The sequence below is a fragment of the Festucalex cinctus genome, chromosome 18 (assembly GCF_051991245.1).
Source record: "Festucalex cinctus isolate MCC-2025b chromosome 18, RoL_Fcin_1.0, whole genome shotgun sequence".
NCBI lineage: Eukaryota > Metazoa > Chordata > Actinopteri > Syngnathiformes > Syngnathidae > Festucalex > Festucalex cinctus.
The window spans coordinates 3437802-3456456 of NC_135428.1; the positions used below are offsets into that span (position 1 = coordinate 3437802).

At 40.4% G+C, this 18655-nt stretch overlaps 1 protein-coding gene across 2 annotated transcripts in view; it reads left to right on the top strand.

Moving 5' to 3' along the window:
• rnf43 (ring finger protein 43) overlaps positions 1-18406 on the top strand; it is an 80206-nt gene extending 61800 nt beyond the window's left edge. For both annotated transcript variants that reach the window (XM_077505318.1, XM_077505317.1), the window contains exons 3-9: positions 11255-11329; positions 11434-11562; positions 11768-11869; positions 12578-12748; positions 12877-12979; positions 14385-15836; positions 16697-18406. In XM_077505318.1, the coding sequence (XP_077361444.1) occupies positions 11261-11329; positions 11434-11562; positions 11768-11869; positions 12578-12748; positions 12877-12979; positions 14385-15836; positions 16697-16722 (2052 nt within the window). In that variant the 5' untranslated portion in view covers positions 11255-11260 and the 3' untranslated portion in view covers positions 16723-18406. The remainder of the gene's footprint in view (positions 1-11254; positions 11330-11433; positions 11563-11767; positions 11870-12577; positions 12749-12876; positions 12980-14384; positions 15837-16696) is intronic.
• Positions 18407-18655: the final 249 nt, after the last annotated feature.

Here is an 18655-nt window from a genome sequence, read left to right on the forward strand (position 1 = left end):
ATGCAGACAAAGTGTTTCTCCTTTTTAGTATGTACCGGTTTAAAGTGTGACTCAAGGAGGTCGATGCCAAGTGCTCCACCCCACCAACTCTGACTTCTAGCAAAGGTTTGACAAAAAGGATTTGTAGGACAGACAGTGAGCCAATGTGGGTAGTAGGAAGTCAAAGTTGTATGGTCCTGTTGGGCTGACATTTTATAAATTCAAATTTGGAATAATCATCAACTCGTTTTGGGGAGTCTTCCCGACTTGCACCTTCCCTGTCAAGCCACACCCACTTTCTTGAAAGAAAGGCTGCCAATGATTGCTGTCCAGCTCGGTTCAAAACAAACCATACAATAACATTTATTTGTTGTATGACATATTCTTTTGTGAGCAAAGTCACACTTCGGCGGCGGGAATCCTTAGCAACTTGATTAGTGGAACCTGATTGTTTACGTTTATGGTGTGCAATAAATCAACTGATGTATGCTGAGTGACATAGATCGTGGTCGTCTACGACTTTGGATCTTTGGAAGTACTGAACAAAAATACAATCCTTGGTGCGCAAGGCAGCGGTCGACTATTGAGTGCATCTCGGAAGCTTTGTTGTTGTCATGCCGCGTGTTTACAGACAGCACGTGTCACTGTGCTCGGTGTTTGCGTTTGATCTGCAGAAAGACGCGGCTTACTGCGCGGCCTATTCCAAGAATGAATTCCTGGAAGCTTACAAGAGCTGTTGAATGAGATGGAGTGCTCAGGGCAGGAATGGCGGGCGGGAGTGGAGGGAGGCAGCGCAACACTGTAGCAGGGGGGGTGTCAAGCTCTCACTTACAGGCCTGATTAAATAACAGGATGCTTTGTGAAAACAAGGACATTATCTGCGTCTTCAACGGCCAGGAAAGCCTCTCTAATTGGCTTCCCCGATTCACGGTGACAAAATGTGTGTCAGCTCGTTCCAAAAAATGAAATGAAGATGGTATATTCCTGCCTGTTTTTCCACATTTACAAGGAATTCATCAAACTTATAACCTCGGTGTCACTTTCATCTCAACGATGTTTTCCTACCTAAAAAGATTTCTCTAGTGCATGACAAATAATACAGATTCCTCTGTGGGATCAGACAGTTTGTTATGGGAAAATGGCAAGGAAAAGGTGGAGCTTGGTGTGTTTTTAATCCCTGCTTGATCAAAGCATCTAACGCCTCTCTGCCTGACATGTAACCCAGGTGGTTGACTAAATTATACATATTACAGTCAAATACCACTGTAATTAAAGTATATCAAGTGGTTTGCAGCTCTGAAGAATTCTAGACGCATTTCATGTTTGGACAGCTTTTTTAAAATTACAGAAGGACCCTCAGGACTTGAATACGATTTCAACTTCAATTTGTTCAGATTTTGAATGAATTGCCCATCTCACAAAGAACTTGTGCCTGGGTTCAACAACTGAATCTCAAATCCATTCAAATGTGTTATTAATTGTAGTTTTGCTGAAAAACATGTCACAGTTAAAAAAAAAAAAAAAAAAAAAAAAAAAAAAAGGAAAATCCAATTTGATGCTAATGGTATATAGAGTGCTTTATCTACACCATAATGTTGTCCAAAGTGCTTTACTAAGTCTCAGATCCTTTTTTTTTTTTGGCAACAGTGTGTCTGACATGCTAACACAGCCGCGTCAACCTACGGAAAGGTTTTCCATTTTAGTTTAAAATAAAGTACTTTAACCTCCAGGATCCCTCAAGTGTACACTGGCCAGCGGCAGAACTCAATGTTTTGTTGTCTTTTGATAATGTTTTAATTCCGTCCGTGTCGTCCATCCATCTGCCGTAGCAGCTAGCTAGCTAGCGCGAAGCTAACCTAGGGGAGGGTTCGTTTCTCCGGTCAAGTGTCCAAGTTTACAAACTCCCTTCGTGCCACCAGAGGTCAACAGCAAAGTAACGATAAAGGATACTCTGCTTAGATACGTTTTATTGTCTTGATTGTTTAAAGCGTTTAATATAATCCTCATTAGCCGGCTACGAAACAAGTGAGGGGCCTATTCACTAGAAGGTTTGCGTCGCATTTGCAATTTGAAAATTAGGACGCCTGGCCACCCTGTTCGAGTAAGCGCCGATAACGTGCACAGCCCTACAAATAACATTAGTGTCGTTAGAGACTCCAACTTTAAAATTGGATCTCATCCGGTATGAGCGCAAGCGTGTGCGTGTGTTGGAGTCGTGCCTCTCGGGCCCATCATCACATTTTTCTGGCATCAACGTCCGTCCCATCACGCGCCGCACGCTGCCGGCAACCTTCCGCCCGTCGCTTTCATGTTTCCGAGAGCAAGCGATTGCATGTCAGGTGGCACTCGGCTCGCTCCTGTCACCTTTTGCGGGGCTTTTCAAATCTCTGTCGCGCTGCACCCGGCACCCGACCAACGAGAGGGGGCGAGTGGAGGTTTGGTCCAGAATTGAATGAGTTCGAACAAGAAGATCAGGTGCATCATCAAGTTCCTTTCCCCCCCCACAATGAATGGCCCGTCTGTGAATAACGTGTTCATGAATGGGAAGTAGAAGTAGGAGGAGTACGTGATTCAGACCCACCCCTCAGGCTTAATACTTTACCTGAGCGTGTAGAATGTGCTCGCCTGCCCTGACATGCCGCGCGGCCCCTCCTCCTCACGTTCGAACCCCCCCCCCCCCCCCCCCCCCAAGCCACCCTACCCTTTCCAGTGGCCCCACATCAAAGTAATGGATACCCAGAAGGGCCGCACCTTCCCCTCCTTCATCTAATTCAACTGCCACTCAGGCAGCAGCTAGCACATAACACACAAACAGATTCATTTGTCATGCAGGTCCACTTATGTTGTCACACTTGACTTCATTATGAAGATAATAACCATTTCCAAAAAATACTCCAATTCACTGTAATGCATTTTTAGTGCCTGTAAGCTATTAGGGCTGGGTCTAAAATATCGATATATCGATATTGAATCGATATTCCTTTTCATAGCCCAATATCGATTCAGAAAACCATGAATCGATACTTTTAATACAGTTCTTTCCACCCCCGATTAATTGGCTGTCGATTATAATCGGCCTTCAAACATCAGCCAATTGAGCTAAATAGCCGATTATTTTCCCCTCAAAACGTTATCGAAGAAAAAATAAAATAAAATGGGCGTCAGCTACACACAGATTTTTGCTATTTGCAGGCCAGCCCTAAAGAGTTGGGCTCAACTGTAAATATATGTTTTTTAAAAATAACACAAATGGTATTTGATGTATCGTACTAGTGGTGTCGGTACCTGGTATCGGTGACTACTAAAGTGGTATTGAGCATGTGAGTACATTGAGGTACAAGCTTAGTCCCGGAATGAATTCAATTCGTTCCGATTATGTGCTGTTTGTTAGAATCGGAAAGCCAACCAGTATGACTACAAGGATCATGCTATATATCAGCTATGTACAGTATGATGTCATAACGAAAACTCATAAACATGAAATTTTTAATGATGCCCATTTAAGGACATTGCTTGACTCGGGGATTATACGCTTCCATTATTACACACTGTAAAAACAGTCATGATAATGCCTCAATTCAAAGATGAACTAATAGGAAATAATCAGACTTCACCTCTGCTTTGTGTCCAAGGTTTTTTATAGGCCTAAGAAGTATTTTAATCGGCAGGACGTCATTCTTGTGGTGTAATAAAATGGCTTCAGTTCGCCCATGACAAGAGCAGATTGTTATTTTAATGGTGGAAATAATATGAAAAGGATGCCTGCAACGGGAAGTTGTTGAAGTGAACCGTGCAATCAATCGCGTGTGGTTGTTTGGGACGACTGAGGAAACGTAAATTCAAAGCTTCATTGTGACATTTACAGTCAATTAATAATTTAGTGGACTTTCTTGGTAAATGTATCTGTGGCATCACCCAATGTGTTATCACTCATTTAGTAGAGCTACTTCCTGTTTCCATGTTTAGGAATCGTGGGAAATGTAGTCAGACTGAATCCACTTGCTCCACTTCACTCACTTATCACTTGCTAGTCGTCAAATTCTTCCTGTTTACATTCTTGTGGCCAATAAGAGAAGGGAGAAATGTCACGTGGTTTGTGTTGGCTCATTTTGGTACACTTGGAATTTTTTTTTACTGTGCTTATTCTGAGAAACTCGACAAAGATGTTATACACGAAGGTTAGCGGTGTGACAGATGTGCCTCGCAGATTTTTTAATTATTTTATTTTTTTTACAGTCTTCGTGATCATAAAGTTTTTAGAATAATACTAAGAAGCACATAAATCAAACAGTCACCCCTGTTGAGTCGTCGTCAGTCGTTGGCTGAGACATCAACATCAATATAAGTAATAGGTTAGCTTAGCTCTATAAGATAGCATTAGTGCTAACCAACGGTCAACATCAACAGATATAAACGGCATGCTAACTATGCTACAGCGTAGCTAGCATCATGACCTTTTTACAGTTAACGAATATAACGGTATGCATCTTGTCATTCCGTCCAGCAAATATCAACAACTAGCCATTTTATTGGCTGAGACATCAACATCAATATAAGTAATAGGTAAGCTTAGCCTTAAATTTTTACTCAACACCTGAAGTTCATCTTTTGGTGCCTCACCAAAAAAAACAACAACAAAAAAAAAAAAACAGCAATCAGGATCTTGTAAGAAGTGATGACATCTCAAGTGATGTCATGTCACGCGTGCAGGCAGTTTGAATTTTTGTGCAATATTAAAACGTATAATTGTAGGGGGAATCCAAGAGCTTAAAAAAGATCCGGTTGTTTCCTATTTGTATAAAGTGCAGAAGTCCTTGTGGGTGGGTCTTTTTTTTTTTTTTTTTACATTAAAGTGGATGCGCTGTCAAACACAATGTCCGCAACATAAACGCAGACTGCACCTGTCTTCAATGCCATCGAAACCCTGCTATCATCACCACCCGCCCGCACCCCCCGTCTGCTCCTCATTTAGCCAAGCGGCGTGTCCCTGGTACCGCAGTAATGCTTCCCGTGTGCCGAGCAGCTCCGGAGAAATGACAGGGCAGGGAGAGTCGGCCTCGCAGCTCGCAGTTATGTACTCTGTCATTAGATACTTGAATGCAAGAGCAGCGCCACAGCACGCACGCCTCACTCTTCCCCTCGCCTCTCGGCCTTTCTCTTTCTTGCGGACCTCTTTCGCTCTCACTCCGTCGCGCCGCACGTGGGATTGCACTGTGTAATTTGCCCTCGCGCTGAATGATGTGTGGGTAGTCACACTAAGAAGAGAACCTACAGGGGACCCACAAGAACCATTACGCTTGATTGATTAGAAAAGTATGATGAGTCTGGTTGGATTTCTTTTTTTTTTTTTAATGTCTTGACATTGAGTCACTGTTTTAAAAAAAAAAAAAAAAAAAAAAAAAAAAAAAAAAAAGCAACCCTCCCACATTATTTTGAATAGGTGTCGTGTCCAACGGTGAGTAAAATTGCTGCATTATTATAGAAATACACATAAAAAAATAGCACATTACTGTTAGGTCCTAATCCAGGGTTGTCCAAACTTTTTCATTTGAGGGCCAAATACAGAAAATCTGAAGGACACAAGGGCCACATAATTTTATGAAGAGAAATTGTGTTTAGTCCTAAAAATTGTACAAATAATTTATTTGTGCTTTTGCAAAAATGCTACAGTATATAAACCAATTTATTTGTAATATGGCATAATTTTCAGGGTGGTTCTGTTAGTTTTTATTAGTTTAGTTCTTAAAAAAAAAAACACTTAGTTTTACTTTAGTTTGTTAGTTTCAGTATTAGTTTTTTATTTTATTTTTAATTATTTTTTTTTTACTGTGTGCAGTATTTAAAAAAACACCATGGGAGCAACATCATCTGAAGGTGCTTTTCTATTGGCTGCTGCTAGATGACGTCACTTCTGTGTGACATACTTTCAAACGTCATCATTATTCCGGTTGATTTCAAAATAAATCTACTAAAAATCACATTTGAAATCATCCCCAAAGGATCATGCATTAAATTAATTACCAAAGATTAAACGAAGGATATTTTCTTAATTTATAGGAAAAAGATAAGAATATAATTGATTCAGGCTTGTTTTAGCATAGGGTTTGTTGTGCACATGTAGCAGTTCATTTTCCTCTTATGTACGTGCAAGAAAATAATAGTTTTATTTTTTGTTTTTTTTTAACTTTCATAAAGGATCACAAAATATATTTCTGTGCACTTTTCCTTTGCTGTTGGAAGTGGATTTGGAATTTTACTACTACGCTACATGGTTGAAGTGACCCACTTCAAAAGATTTTCCTAATGTAGTGTCGGAATATCCGCTCATCCACTTGGCAAAAAAAAAAAAGAAATAAAAAATAAAACACAAGGAAATCAAGCATTCTCAGATCATAATCAACCTTTGATCAAATGGGAGTGAAAGTGAGATAGGAAATAGAGTGTGACTACACAAAGTTGTCACAGTGCCAATTGATGACATAATTCACACTTTGACCCAAACAACACACCCATCGTGGGTTAGGAAAGAATATAGAGTTTGTCGCCGACTATTTATTTTCATCATGAAATACAGTCACTGTCTTTTTGAATGCAAAGTTCGTTTCACTTCCGATCAATCTTACAAGAGGTCCTTTGAACTTGTCAAGTTAGTGCATTACTGCGCTTTATCCTCTGCAACTCGTAAAGATGAAATATAACCCCCGTAGTAATTGTAATCAGATCGCTTAAGCGACTTCCGGCTGCGTCACTCGGCGGAGACATGGGAGTGCGTTTGTGACCTCTGTCCAATACTGAGAGGCAGTCAGGCCACAGGCATGTGTTATGATATAGCCTCAAAGCTGCCCGCTGTTGCTGTCAACTCAGAGAAGCTATTTGAAACATTTCAGTCTGCGTGTTTTGGGACAACAAAGACTCTGAACTTAGTTTCAGATTTGTCATTAAAACAAATATTTATTGCTATTATTTCTGTGGAACTAAATGCAAGTTAATGCCCGAGGAAGAAACTGTTTGGATAGCAGGATAAATGAAAGCAATCTTCAATTATCTTAACGGATGAGAAAAACATGATTTGAATCGTGTAATTGTGATTTCCTATTTGTCTATGAGCGGACGCTAAAAATCTATTAAAATGCCACATCATTCTAATTCGGGTTCTGAAACCTGCGGCTCTGCTAGCTCAGTCCCTCTCCTGTGGCTACCCTGTGGATCGCTCTTAAAAATAAATAATAATAATAAATTAATAAATACATTTTACAGAAGTCCAAATTATTTTGTTTTTAATTTAATTTTTTAGATAATATATTTATTAAATAAATTAATTATTTAGATAAGAAATGAATAATGAAATATTCAAAAAAATGTCATAATTTGTAAGTTGTCAGAAAAAGAGAAACAAAAGGTAGATTAGAATGTTTTTTTTTTTTTAAATACCTAAACATGTCTAAAAAGTAGGGGTGCACCGACCGATCGGCCGATTCCTTAAGAATAAACCGATCTTTTCCACCGATCTAATCTCTCTCCTCGGATGTCTGAAAAAGTATCCTCTTCTGCTGAGATGATTAGGAGGCTTTTATTTTTATTTGAGAGAAATACTTAATGTGCAGTTAAAACAAACTGTTTGCATTATTTCACAGATATTGTTCAAATTGGAACACTGAAGGTGGCTGCTTATTATGAAAAAAAATAAAATAAAAAAATCGGGATCAGCAAAAATCGAGATTGGCAGGTCAGACTTTTTAAAAGATCGGTGATCAGCCGGAAAATTGTGATCGGTGCACCTCTACTAAAAAGTGACCATAAAATGTCCAAAAATGAAGAGGAAAGGCAAAAAAATACCATATAATGCACAGTAACACAAAGTTGCCCCCCAAAAAAAGTCAGGAAATGTATATTAAAAAAGAAAGAAAAGAAATATAAAATGTCCAAAAAACAACAGAATAAATCCCCAAAATTACCATAAAATGTCGACAAAATTGCCAAAAATGTCAGAAAATTAATAGCAAAAAAGCAGAAATAAATGAAAAAAAAAAAACAGCCATAAAATAAAGTGAAAAATTGCACACACAAAAAATCCAAAAAATGGAAGATGAAAGGTAAAAGAAAATGAATCTCAAAGTGTTGCATGTGCATATTTCCTGTTATGGTGCAGCTCTAATTAACTTTTGGGCCCTCAGTACCGGAGGCGTTTTGATGTTTGTATTGTGAGCAAGATGCGGTTGCGTATAAATCAGCAATTAGTGTGATGATGACGTTAAGATTGTCGTGATGAGGTACATTCATTCTGTCCATTTAAGATGCATGTTATTTATCCAAATTTGCAAAAGCTTTTGATTCTGTCAGTTCCTTTTTGCCATGGCGCAAATCTCAACTGTACCCGTCGAAAGCAAACAAATCCCAATTAGGTCACTTGAACCAGGCAGTTTAAATCCAGCTCTCAAGATCATGCTTCTATTTCTTTCTTTCTTCTTTTTTCCCACCACTAATGTGGCCGCACCTCATCTTGGCCCCTGCACGTCTTGCAATTACCGTTCTGATGAAACAAGGAAATATCTGGCAACAGAGTTGGATACCACATAAAACAAGATTCGACTGTCTAATGTGATGTCTTTCCATTTTTGTGAAACTCTAAACTTGTTTTGTGTGTGTTGAGGAGGGTACACGTGTAGGAGGGGTCCGTTTACGACATCGCATGTACACAAAGGAAGTGTCTGTTCCTGCATGTCGTGTATTAACTTTCTCTATTTGAAGTGTTAAAAAATGTTCAACACTGTCGCTCGACAAACTCAGTTTTTCATTAACTTGTTAACTGGGATCTACCGAGTGATGCTTTTACCTGCCTGCCCTGCGAATGCGTATGCTGCCGTCTCATGAAGCGTAGTCAGATGCCTGTTTGACAGCATGCGATGAAACGCTGATGAAAAGGCCGCGTTTGAATTTCACGCTCTCCTCTGGTGATGCCCGTGAAAGCGTTTGCGCGTTTGTAGAATGGGGCAGGCAGTGCAAACATTGTTGAAAGTGCAGACGGAGGTGGCCTCTCAGGTCAACCCCACCGCTTGTTGAGATGTTTTCTCAGTCCTGCTGCCTTCATCCATTAAAAAAAAAAATGGTGGAATTTGGACATTCTGACTCACACTCTGTTGCATGTGTTACGTTACAGTGATCAATATTTAACTTAACGTGCAATGCCAGGTTTATTTCTCTATTCCAACTGGCGTCACTATCTGACTACAACTTGACCGCTTTGTGATGTTTTCAGCTGCAGAACGCAGCTGCTTTGGGATAAAAGGCTCTCTCGCTTGAGAGCCAGACAGAGGAATGGGTAAACAAGCAACTGCTTGGGGAAGAAAACAGACAGGAATCCAACAAGAAAATCAACAAAAGAAAAAAAAAAAATGCATGGGGTGCAGAAAACTTCAATTACCTGCCGATAAACTTATATGGGATTACTGGACGATATGGTCTGGCAGTTGGCAAAGGGGAGACACTAAAGCATTAAAAACCATTTGAATGAAATCAAATTGACCTCGTTTTAGGGTTTCTCAAACTATGGAGCACATTTTTAGAAAGGGAGGCGTGATTTTTTTTTAAGAAATTTGAACAGTGTAAATTGGAAATACCGTATTATGTGGGAGTTGTTACGCAACAAAAAAAAAAAGTGTGGAGAATAAAAATCACAATAATACAATTATGTGATATATCCAATGTGGTCCTGCAATCACCATGACATTTAATACAGGCAAAACCGAACCTTATTTTTATGAAATGTATTGAATTAGTCACTACTGATTGTTTTTGAATAAATATGTAAAAAAAAAAAAAAAAAAAAAAAAAAAAAAAAAAAAAAAAAAAAAACACTTTAAAAAAAAAAACCTTTGGCAAATAATCAGCACTTGTTGTTTTTTGTCATGACTTACAGGAGTTCATTAAGTCTTAACAAAGTGTGAACAAACAAGTAATCCGTGAATAATTTTTATTTTTTATTTTTTAAACCGTAGAAAGGGTAATGACCTACAGCAGTTTATTGAGTCTTCTTAACAAAGTGTGAACAATCAAATGACTCCTCTCTGTTTGCTATCATCCTGCCTGCTTCATAACTTGTTCCTCCCCCCTCGGGAATAACAGTCACGCTCTTCAACGTTATGAGAAAGTTTTTGGCCATGCAGCAAGTTGGTACTGTGGCCATAAGATTCCCAGGAACACATTTTCAGAGGAGCGAGGAACATGTGTTGAGCACACACTCAATGCGTGACTGCCACCTAGTGACGATTCAGTGATGTCAGCCAGTATGTTGAAGTGGCATCTCTGCAACTTTATTTTATATTTACAGTATATTTATCAATAAAAATCCCATTTTGATAACTTGACACAACACGTTTTGGTTTTTTTTTTCTTAGCAAGAGCTAGAGTTGCTAGCGTTAGCCCTGCAAGCATTTATGCTATCATGCTCCTTAGCATAATGCTAACATTGTGAACTGGTTTACAAACAAATGGTAAATTAGCACTAATGACAACAAGTGGGGGGTTGATAGACCTTATCTGTATTTGTTTTGTCATATTAGACGGAGAATTTGATAATCTTGTGGTCTAAGACCATACAACCTTCGCCAGGAAACATTCTTGAAGTTGACAATATCAAACAATTCACTTAGATTATTCCTGAATGCGGACTAGCTTGCTTTTCTGAATATGTTGCTGTTGTCACCCGGATTTAAAAAAATAAATAAAAATTTCAATCATGGTTGACTTTTCTTCTCTCTATATTTACATCTTTATTATGTCACGTTGTCATCCGCGGGTATTGAGAAAATTAATGAAACTATTTTGACAAATGAGTGGAAAGAAGAAAAACAGTTGGGTTAAAAAATGTAAAAGAAAAAAAAAATCCCCAAATAAAGTACAATTGGGTCATTTTGACCTAACATTCTTGGTTGTTAGCTTGTACAAAATGACTTTTTTTTTTTTTTTTTTTTTTTTTTTTTTTTAATATATTGTCTTGTACAAAATGACCCAGTGTTTTGGGGTTGTTTTGTAGAAAATAAGCCATTTTGGGGGTGGAAACGTTGATTCAAAATTTCAAATACACCCAAATACAATTTATTTATTTATTTATTTTTATCAAATATAGGTGATGATTTTTAAACTGTTTTACAAGTGGTTAAAGTAAAAAGTTGTCAGAAAAAAAAGTAGTCAAAGTACAGAACCTACTTAATGACATTTACAAACTATTTGTACTTTCGCCTCTGGTTGTATAACTCCTGTCGTGTTTCTCCTGCAGGCCCGCATGGCCCTGGAAAAGGGAGCCCAGGCGGTTATTTTCGACGTCAGCGATGACGTCAAGGCGGCTGCCGAGGTGAGTTTGAAGGCGCCGGAGCCTGTACTTATGTCCAAACAAAGATGATCCTCAGTTTGGTAGAATTTCTGCATTTTCCTTGTTTTGCACAACTGTCACTCTAGCTGAGAGAAACGGACTCCCTTCCCCGTCCGGTCGTGCTGGTGGATGCTGAGGATGCGAAGGAGTTGATGGCTCTGGTCAACAAGAACGAGGAGGCGAACGTTCGTATATTGGTGGAGCAGCCCACATGGGTAAGCACAGTCACAAAAAGGACACACACAGCTGCTAGACGTTTCATTTATTGTCTGGAATGGAGGGATTCTTTGAAGGGTTGCAGAGATGCACTTTTTTTTTTTTTTTTACTTTTTTTTTTTTTTTACTTTTTTTTTTTTTTTACTTTTTTTTTTAATTGCATCACGCAGCCAGTATTACAGCTTACATTTTCTCCATTTTCAGCCACGTTATGATGTGGGTATCCTGCTCACTATTGTCTTGGCTGTCGTGACCATCATCCTCATTTTTGCTTTCCGCTATAAGTGCAAGTCCAATAGAACTTGGGTAAGTGAAACCATCAACGCTGTTACAAATGTAAGCATTTATTTGATATCCTTAACTCATTTGCTCCCAATAACGTGTAAATTCGGTTTTTTTTTTGTTGTGTCCCAAAGATTTATTTATACGTGTTTTCTTTTGTTTGTTTGTTTTTTATGCTAGAACATACATACATAAGGCTTTGATGCAGCCTCTCAACTGCAAAGAACGGTTGCAGAAATGGTAGTTATTTCACAAACGTCCAGCAGGTGGCAGCAGAGCAAAAGAGATCAACCAGGGCCATGTCGAAAAAAAGCTAAATTACTTACAATTTGAAATAGATTTGTGAAAACTGATGAAACTTAGCTCTCTTCTAATGCTAATCGCTGCAAAACAGAAACAGGCAGAAACATCCTTTTTTTTTCCTGACGAAAGAAGAGACTTTAATCTTTCTTTTGATAATTCCATGCTTTTATAGCAAAAGAACACAATATTCTGTGGGCCTTGCAAAATCAGTCAAAATCCAGTAAAACAGCGAATGGGACTGCTTCTGTGAAAATGGCGGCGAGTGAATGAGTTAATATACGTTAACGTCCAACCACTAGTCTGCTCTTTGTCCTCACTAATAAGACCACTTTGATGTACTAGTAAGAAAGCTACTTGTTACTAGTAAGCAGGATATCGGAGAAATGGTCAAACTGCCTTCCATCAGGCTTCCAACTTGTACCGTTGCAGGACTCGGTGCATCAGCAGACCATGCGGGCGATTAATCGACTGGAGACCAAAACCTACATCTCTCAGGGGTGCTCAGGCTCACAGCGCCCCCGTGGGGTCTGGGGTTCAGCGAGCAGCTCCAACTCCACCCCAGTTTGTGCGATCTGCCTGGAGGAGTTCCAGGATGGCCAGGTAAGCATAAATGCACCTTAAAGGGATACTTGACTCTTTGAGCCATCTTTCAGCAGTACGAAGATAATGTTTTGTCTGTAATATTGGAAGTATTGTAACATCCATCTCTCTATTTTTTTGGACACAAGCATCTCAGGATCATCTCCTGCGCTCATGAGTTTCATAAAGATTGTGTTGATCCTTGGCTGCTGCAGCACCGCACCTGCCCTCTGTGCATGCACAACATCATGGGTGAGGATGAGCCCCGAATGAGACCCAATACAAAAGCCGCCATAAATATAATAATAATAATAACTAGAACTTTAGAGTGCGGTTCTCTTCAAAGGTGAGAAGAAAATGTGATTTCCCTTTGTTGTGTTTAATTGTTCATCTGGTGGTTAGTACACAGGGTACTTCCTGGTTCATAGATGAAGTAGACATGTTACAAAAGAAAATGAAAGCCAGGGTTACATTTTTCAGCCTGCTTGCCAAAGAGAGTTGATTTGACTCCGACCGCAAAAATAGAACGCATCCACACCTTGAATGACACTCTCACTGAACTTTATTTTTAGTTATTTAGTTTTAATGTACAATGGTACATTATCATTTGGGCATATTTGTAATGTTTCAATTACCCCATAGAAAGAAATACTGCCATACATCATCGTTGTAATTATTAACTTGTATTGATTCCCATTAGATTAATAAGCAGGTGTACCGATGTGGCCTATAAATGGAAGTAGGTGCTAAAAGAATTGTTGGAATGTGTCATTTATCTTCTGCGACGGTGTATTAGGACCATGTATTTTTTAGAGGGCGGTAATAGTCTGAGAAAAAAAATATATACGAAAAAAATTGTATATTTGAGACATTACAGTGGCAAATTTGTGGGAAAAAAAAAACCCTCACAAATTTACAAGAAAAAAACTTGCAGGTTTGTGACATTATAAAGCAGTAAATTTGCAAGAAAAAAAACAATCAAATTTCCAAGAAAAACTCACAGATTTTCACATTATAAAGCTGCAAATTTGTGAGAAAAAAACTCGCAAATTTACGAGCAATAAACTCACAGATTTGCGAGAAAAAAAAACTCGGAAAATTGCGAGAAATGCTCGTAGCGTGCTCCGATATTTGTGCTAATACTTTTGGGTGGTGTTTTCAAATAAGGAGATAGTAATTGCTTTAGCAGAGATCATATTAACCATATTATATTAAGCATTTACACTTTGAAGCATTGAATACAAGTCACTAAACAATTGATGTGTTTTCACAGTCATTCACTTGCATTTAAAGTCTGCTAGCTTCTGATTGGTTAGTGTTTGTCAGCTGATAGGGGGGTGAGAAAGTGTTGTCGCGGTAGCTTGCCATGTGTAACGAGTAAAAATGAGAAATCTGTCTCCATCGTCCTGCCTTTTCATTTTTTAAAGATTCTCAGCATCTCGTCCAAATTATGGCTAGTTTATTTCTTGTAAATTTGTGAGTTTTTTTTTTTCTTGGAATATTACACCTCCTCTTAAAAAAAAACCATATATTTATAGGTGGCCCTAATACGCCGTCGTAATCTTCACATTGACCATCGAGTTGCGTTTCGATTTGATTATAAATAATGAGCATAAATGCAAATATTTGTGTCGTAACTCTTGATTGTAATCGACAGGGGCTGAGAGGCATGCCCAGAGGAACCGACTCCAGTCCAGCCCGGAACAGCGTTTCCTCCAGCCTCAGCCTTACAGCAGCCCACGAAACCACCCGTTCCCCCAGCATGACATCCCTTTCTCGATGAGGCCGCACTACCCGCGTGGACCGTCAGGCTCGTACCCCTCCGTTGGCCACTACAATACCTCGTCTCCAATAGACAGCCAAACGCTACATTTGCTGACCAGCAGGCCCCTGGGTGGCCCCTGTGGGCACCACCTTCCAGCAGAAGGTCCCAGGAGGCCCCACAGGACCGGCGGAAACTGCAGGACTTCCACTCACCACTACACCCCGCGCCGCTCCTGTCACAACTATCGCTCATCTTGTCCAGCTCAGCGCAGCGCGTCCAACTCCAGAGCGCACCACACGGCCTCGGCCGTCCCGCCGGCTCACGGCCGGCCGGACGAGGGCGGCAGCTGCTCCGGCGGAAGCTACCGCACGGACCGCAGCGGGTATTTGGCCGACGGGCCGGCGAGCGACTCCAGCTCGGGGCCGTGCCACGGCTCGTCCAGCGACTCGGTTCTGAACTGCACCGATGTGTCCCTGCAGGGGGTTTACGGCAGCTGGTCCACTTTCCGTAGCTCGCTGAGTAGCGACTACGATCCGTTTGTCTATTATGGGCCGGGTTCTGTGGAGGTGGAAGCCCAGACCCGGCCCAGGTCTCTGGATTCTGTGGTAAACAAATTAGGCTGCCCTGAGGAACACCCTCAGGCGGTGTTTAGCCACATCCACTACCACCGCCATAGACACCACCACTATGAGGACGGGGATCTCAACCGGGGCCCGAGCAGAGCCTCAGATGAGGAGCAGGGGGCCACTGCAGCTGCAGCTCCTCCTGCACTGGTCTTGGATAAAGACTCGCCTATTCCCCCCACTAAGCCCAGTCACTGCCAGTGCCCAAAACCAGACTGTACACATCTGCCCAGTTCTGGGACGGAAGGTCGGGATCAGGACCCAAGCACGTCTTCAGGGCCTTCTGTCCTGGTGTCCTCCATCCCCTTACACCTGCAAACCCACTGCTGCCACCAGGGGCACCCTCCCGCAGCTTTCGGACGGAACTGCGGGCGAGACCCCCCGACTGTTCGCTTCCACCAGAGCTTGGACCTTCAGGATGATCGGAGCGTCCGCATCCACTTGGGCCAAGGCTCGCGCTTCTGCTGCTCTCCCCCTGAACTGCACCCCGCCCTCCTTCCCGTACCTCTAATTCTGGACTCGGGAGGTCTCGGCGACTGGCCCTGCTGCGCCGGAGCCCATGTTGTGTGGCAGAAGCGGGTGCAGGAGGCCCACTCTGAGCCTCAGCTCATGGGGACCAAGACTTCTATTGAGAGACCTCCTTGCAGGTCCCACCATGGCCTTGCTGCAGAGCGAAGCACAGACATTTGTTTATATTGCCAAAAAATATACCACAATCAGGGTGAGTGTTACCTGTTTTTTTCCCCCATCCTTTATATCGTGTTGAATTTCGTAAAGGTTCATTTGGCCTGTTCCAAATTTGGATAAATAGGACATTTCCAATGTAAACGCACATATCTGACATTGTAGTATACATTAAAAAACATTTGCGGCTAATAAATTTATTTTATATAACTAAAGAACTTTTCTAAATATGCAAAGATGCAAATTAATTATTTTCAACTAAACTACTAACAAAATTTCTCTTAACTCATTTGCTCCCAAAAACATATAAATGCGTTCTATTTTATTTATTATATTTTTTTAAGGACGTATTTATACGTTTTTTGTTTTTTTTTATGCTAGTTCATTTTTATGCTAAATCATACAGAAGGTTTTGATGCAGCCTATTTACTGCAGAGAATGGTTGAAGCAATGGTAGTTATTACAAAAACGGCCAGCAGGTGCCAGCAGAGTATAAGAGATCAACCAGGGCCATGTCAAAACAAGCTGATTTCTCCATAGTTCTAAGAAGATTTGTGAATAGTGATGAAATTTAGCTATATTCTCCTGCTAATTGCTTCAAAACGGAAACATATAGAAAGGTACTTTTTTTCATTGTAATGTTTTTGGGTGGGTTTCAGGGACTTGGCCACCCCAAAATCTTCTATATAGAACGCTGTTCACGTAGCAGTTTAAAAAAAAATACTAATATATAAACAATATAATTACTTAATGACTAATTTTGGTGTACTTGATAAATATATATATATTAAAAAAAAAATCAAAGCGGCCCTTGCATCCTTCGAATTTCAATTATAGCTGCAGACTTGTTGTTTGTTACATACGTGGTTAAATGAAAGTTATTTCATGTGTGTGCAGGATCTGAAGAGGAGTCCGGTGTGTGAGAACTTGTTTCCCTAATATGACGCTGCTACACAGGAGCCACAATGGATGATCCTCTTGCTCGCACTCTTTTCTGCTGCAGTCAATCTGCTTGGAAAATTTTCACGGGAAAAAACGTCAACACACATTCAATGGGACACACCACAAAGGGTTTCCATTTCAAGCGTGGAGTGGGAAAAAAAAAAACGGGAAAGGGTTTTTGCTCCGGCTGTTGACAATCATGAGGTCAGGCTCAATGTGTGCGCGCTAATTCCAAACAACTTGATTTTTGCTCACCGCGGTACCTTCGTTCACTCGCGCGACCTTCGTCTTCCCCTTTGCCGAGTCGAGCCTCAGCTGATCAAACTTCTCTCTTAGCCTACCTCAGCTCAGATTTTGTCTTGCCTCACACACAGGGTTTTCTTTCAAGGTACTGCTGTAGTTGTTTTTTTTGTTTTGTTTTGTTTCGATCACATCCAAGTAGCCCCCACAGGCACAGCCTTCAAAAGATAACGTTGCTAATCTGACAGAGGGAAAGGTTGATTAACTCATTTGCTCCCAATAACGTGTAAATACGTTTTTGTTTTAATGTTCTAAGTGTCCCAAAGACGTATTTATACGTTTTTTTGTTTGTTTTTTTATGCTAGAGCATACAGAAGGCTTTGATGCAGCCTCTCAACTGCAAAGAACGGTTCCAGAAATGGTAGTTATTACACAAACGGCCAGCAGGTGGCAGCAGAGCAAAGGAGATCAACCAGGGCCATCTAGAAAAAAAGCTCAATTACTTGCAATTTTGAATAGATTTGTGAAAACTGATGAAACTTAGCTCTCTTCTAATGCTAATTGCTGCAAAACGGAAACAGATAGAAACATACTTTTTTTTTCCTGATGAAAGAAGAGAGTTTAATCTTTCGTTTGGTAGTTTCCATGCTTTTATAGCAATTGAACACAATATTCTGTGGGCCTTGCAAAATCAGTCAAAATCCAGTAAAACGGCCGGGAGCGAAGGGCGTTGCGAAATGTGAAAAATGGTTGGGAGTGAATGAGTTAAGGTGAAAGTTCACTGAGGTTGCTGAGCCTTCCGTGGCCCTTGTTTTTAATACAGTACTTCAATAATGGCAGCTCCTTTCAGCGTTTTTTTTTAAATGTTTTTTTTTTTGTACAATATTTTATTTTTCAAAAGGACTGAATAGTGTTGCCGCCACAACAAGCAACTGTCAAGTTTCGATCTTTTCTGCTCACTTCATCTTTTTCCTAATCTTCCACCAGCAACTGAAACTCCTCATACTTGTTCTGCATTGTAACAATGGAGAACACGCGGGTGCCTTTATAATAATCTTTGTACAAGAGGCAGACGTTAACCGTCGACCTCTGCATGGTGCTGTCGCTTCCAAAGTGCCACGCGTTGTTCACGTGACATCAGCTCATCATACGGTAAGGGGAAGATCCCGAGTTGCCAAACACTGGAAACGGATTCATTTTTAATCGCAGTCGGTTAAAAAGTTAGGGCCACACTGAAAACAAATTGGATCTGCTCCCAATTTTGTACAAAAGTTGCAACAATCAAATGGAAAAAACGTTAGTGTAGGAGTAACTAAGTATGCTTTCTTGTCAAAATCTCACATATATTGGCAATTGAAAACCGATGACCCTTTATAAGGGGGGAAACATTTCCAAGAACAAACCTAATAGAATTAGAGAATAAAATCAAGTCGAAATATGAAGAAAATAAGCTTGTTTTTCCCAAGGATGAAAGTGAAAATTTTCTAAATTAAGGTTGTCTATTTAATTGAAGTCTGGGTTTTGTAAACTTGAGTTTAAATGTGACGGCGGCAAAATGTAATTAGTATGAGCGTGTTTTTATGACTTTATGACCTTTGGAATCCTTCACACCGGCTCCGCGCAGCTGCAATCCACCAGCTCCGTCGCCGACCACTTCCCGGCGTGTCTCGCGTG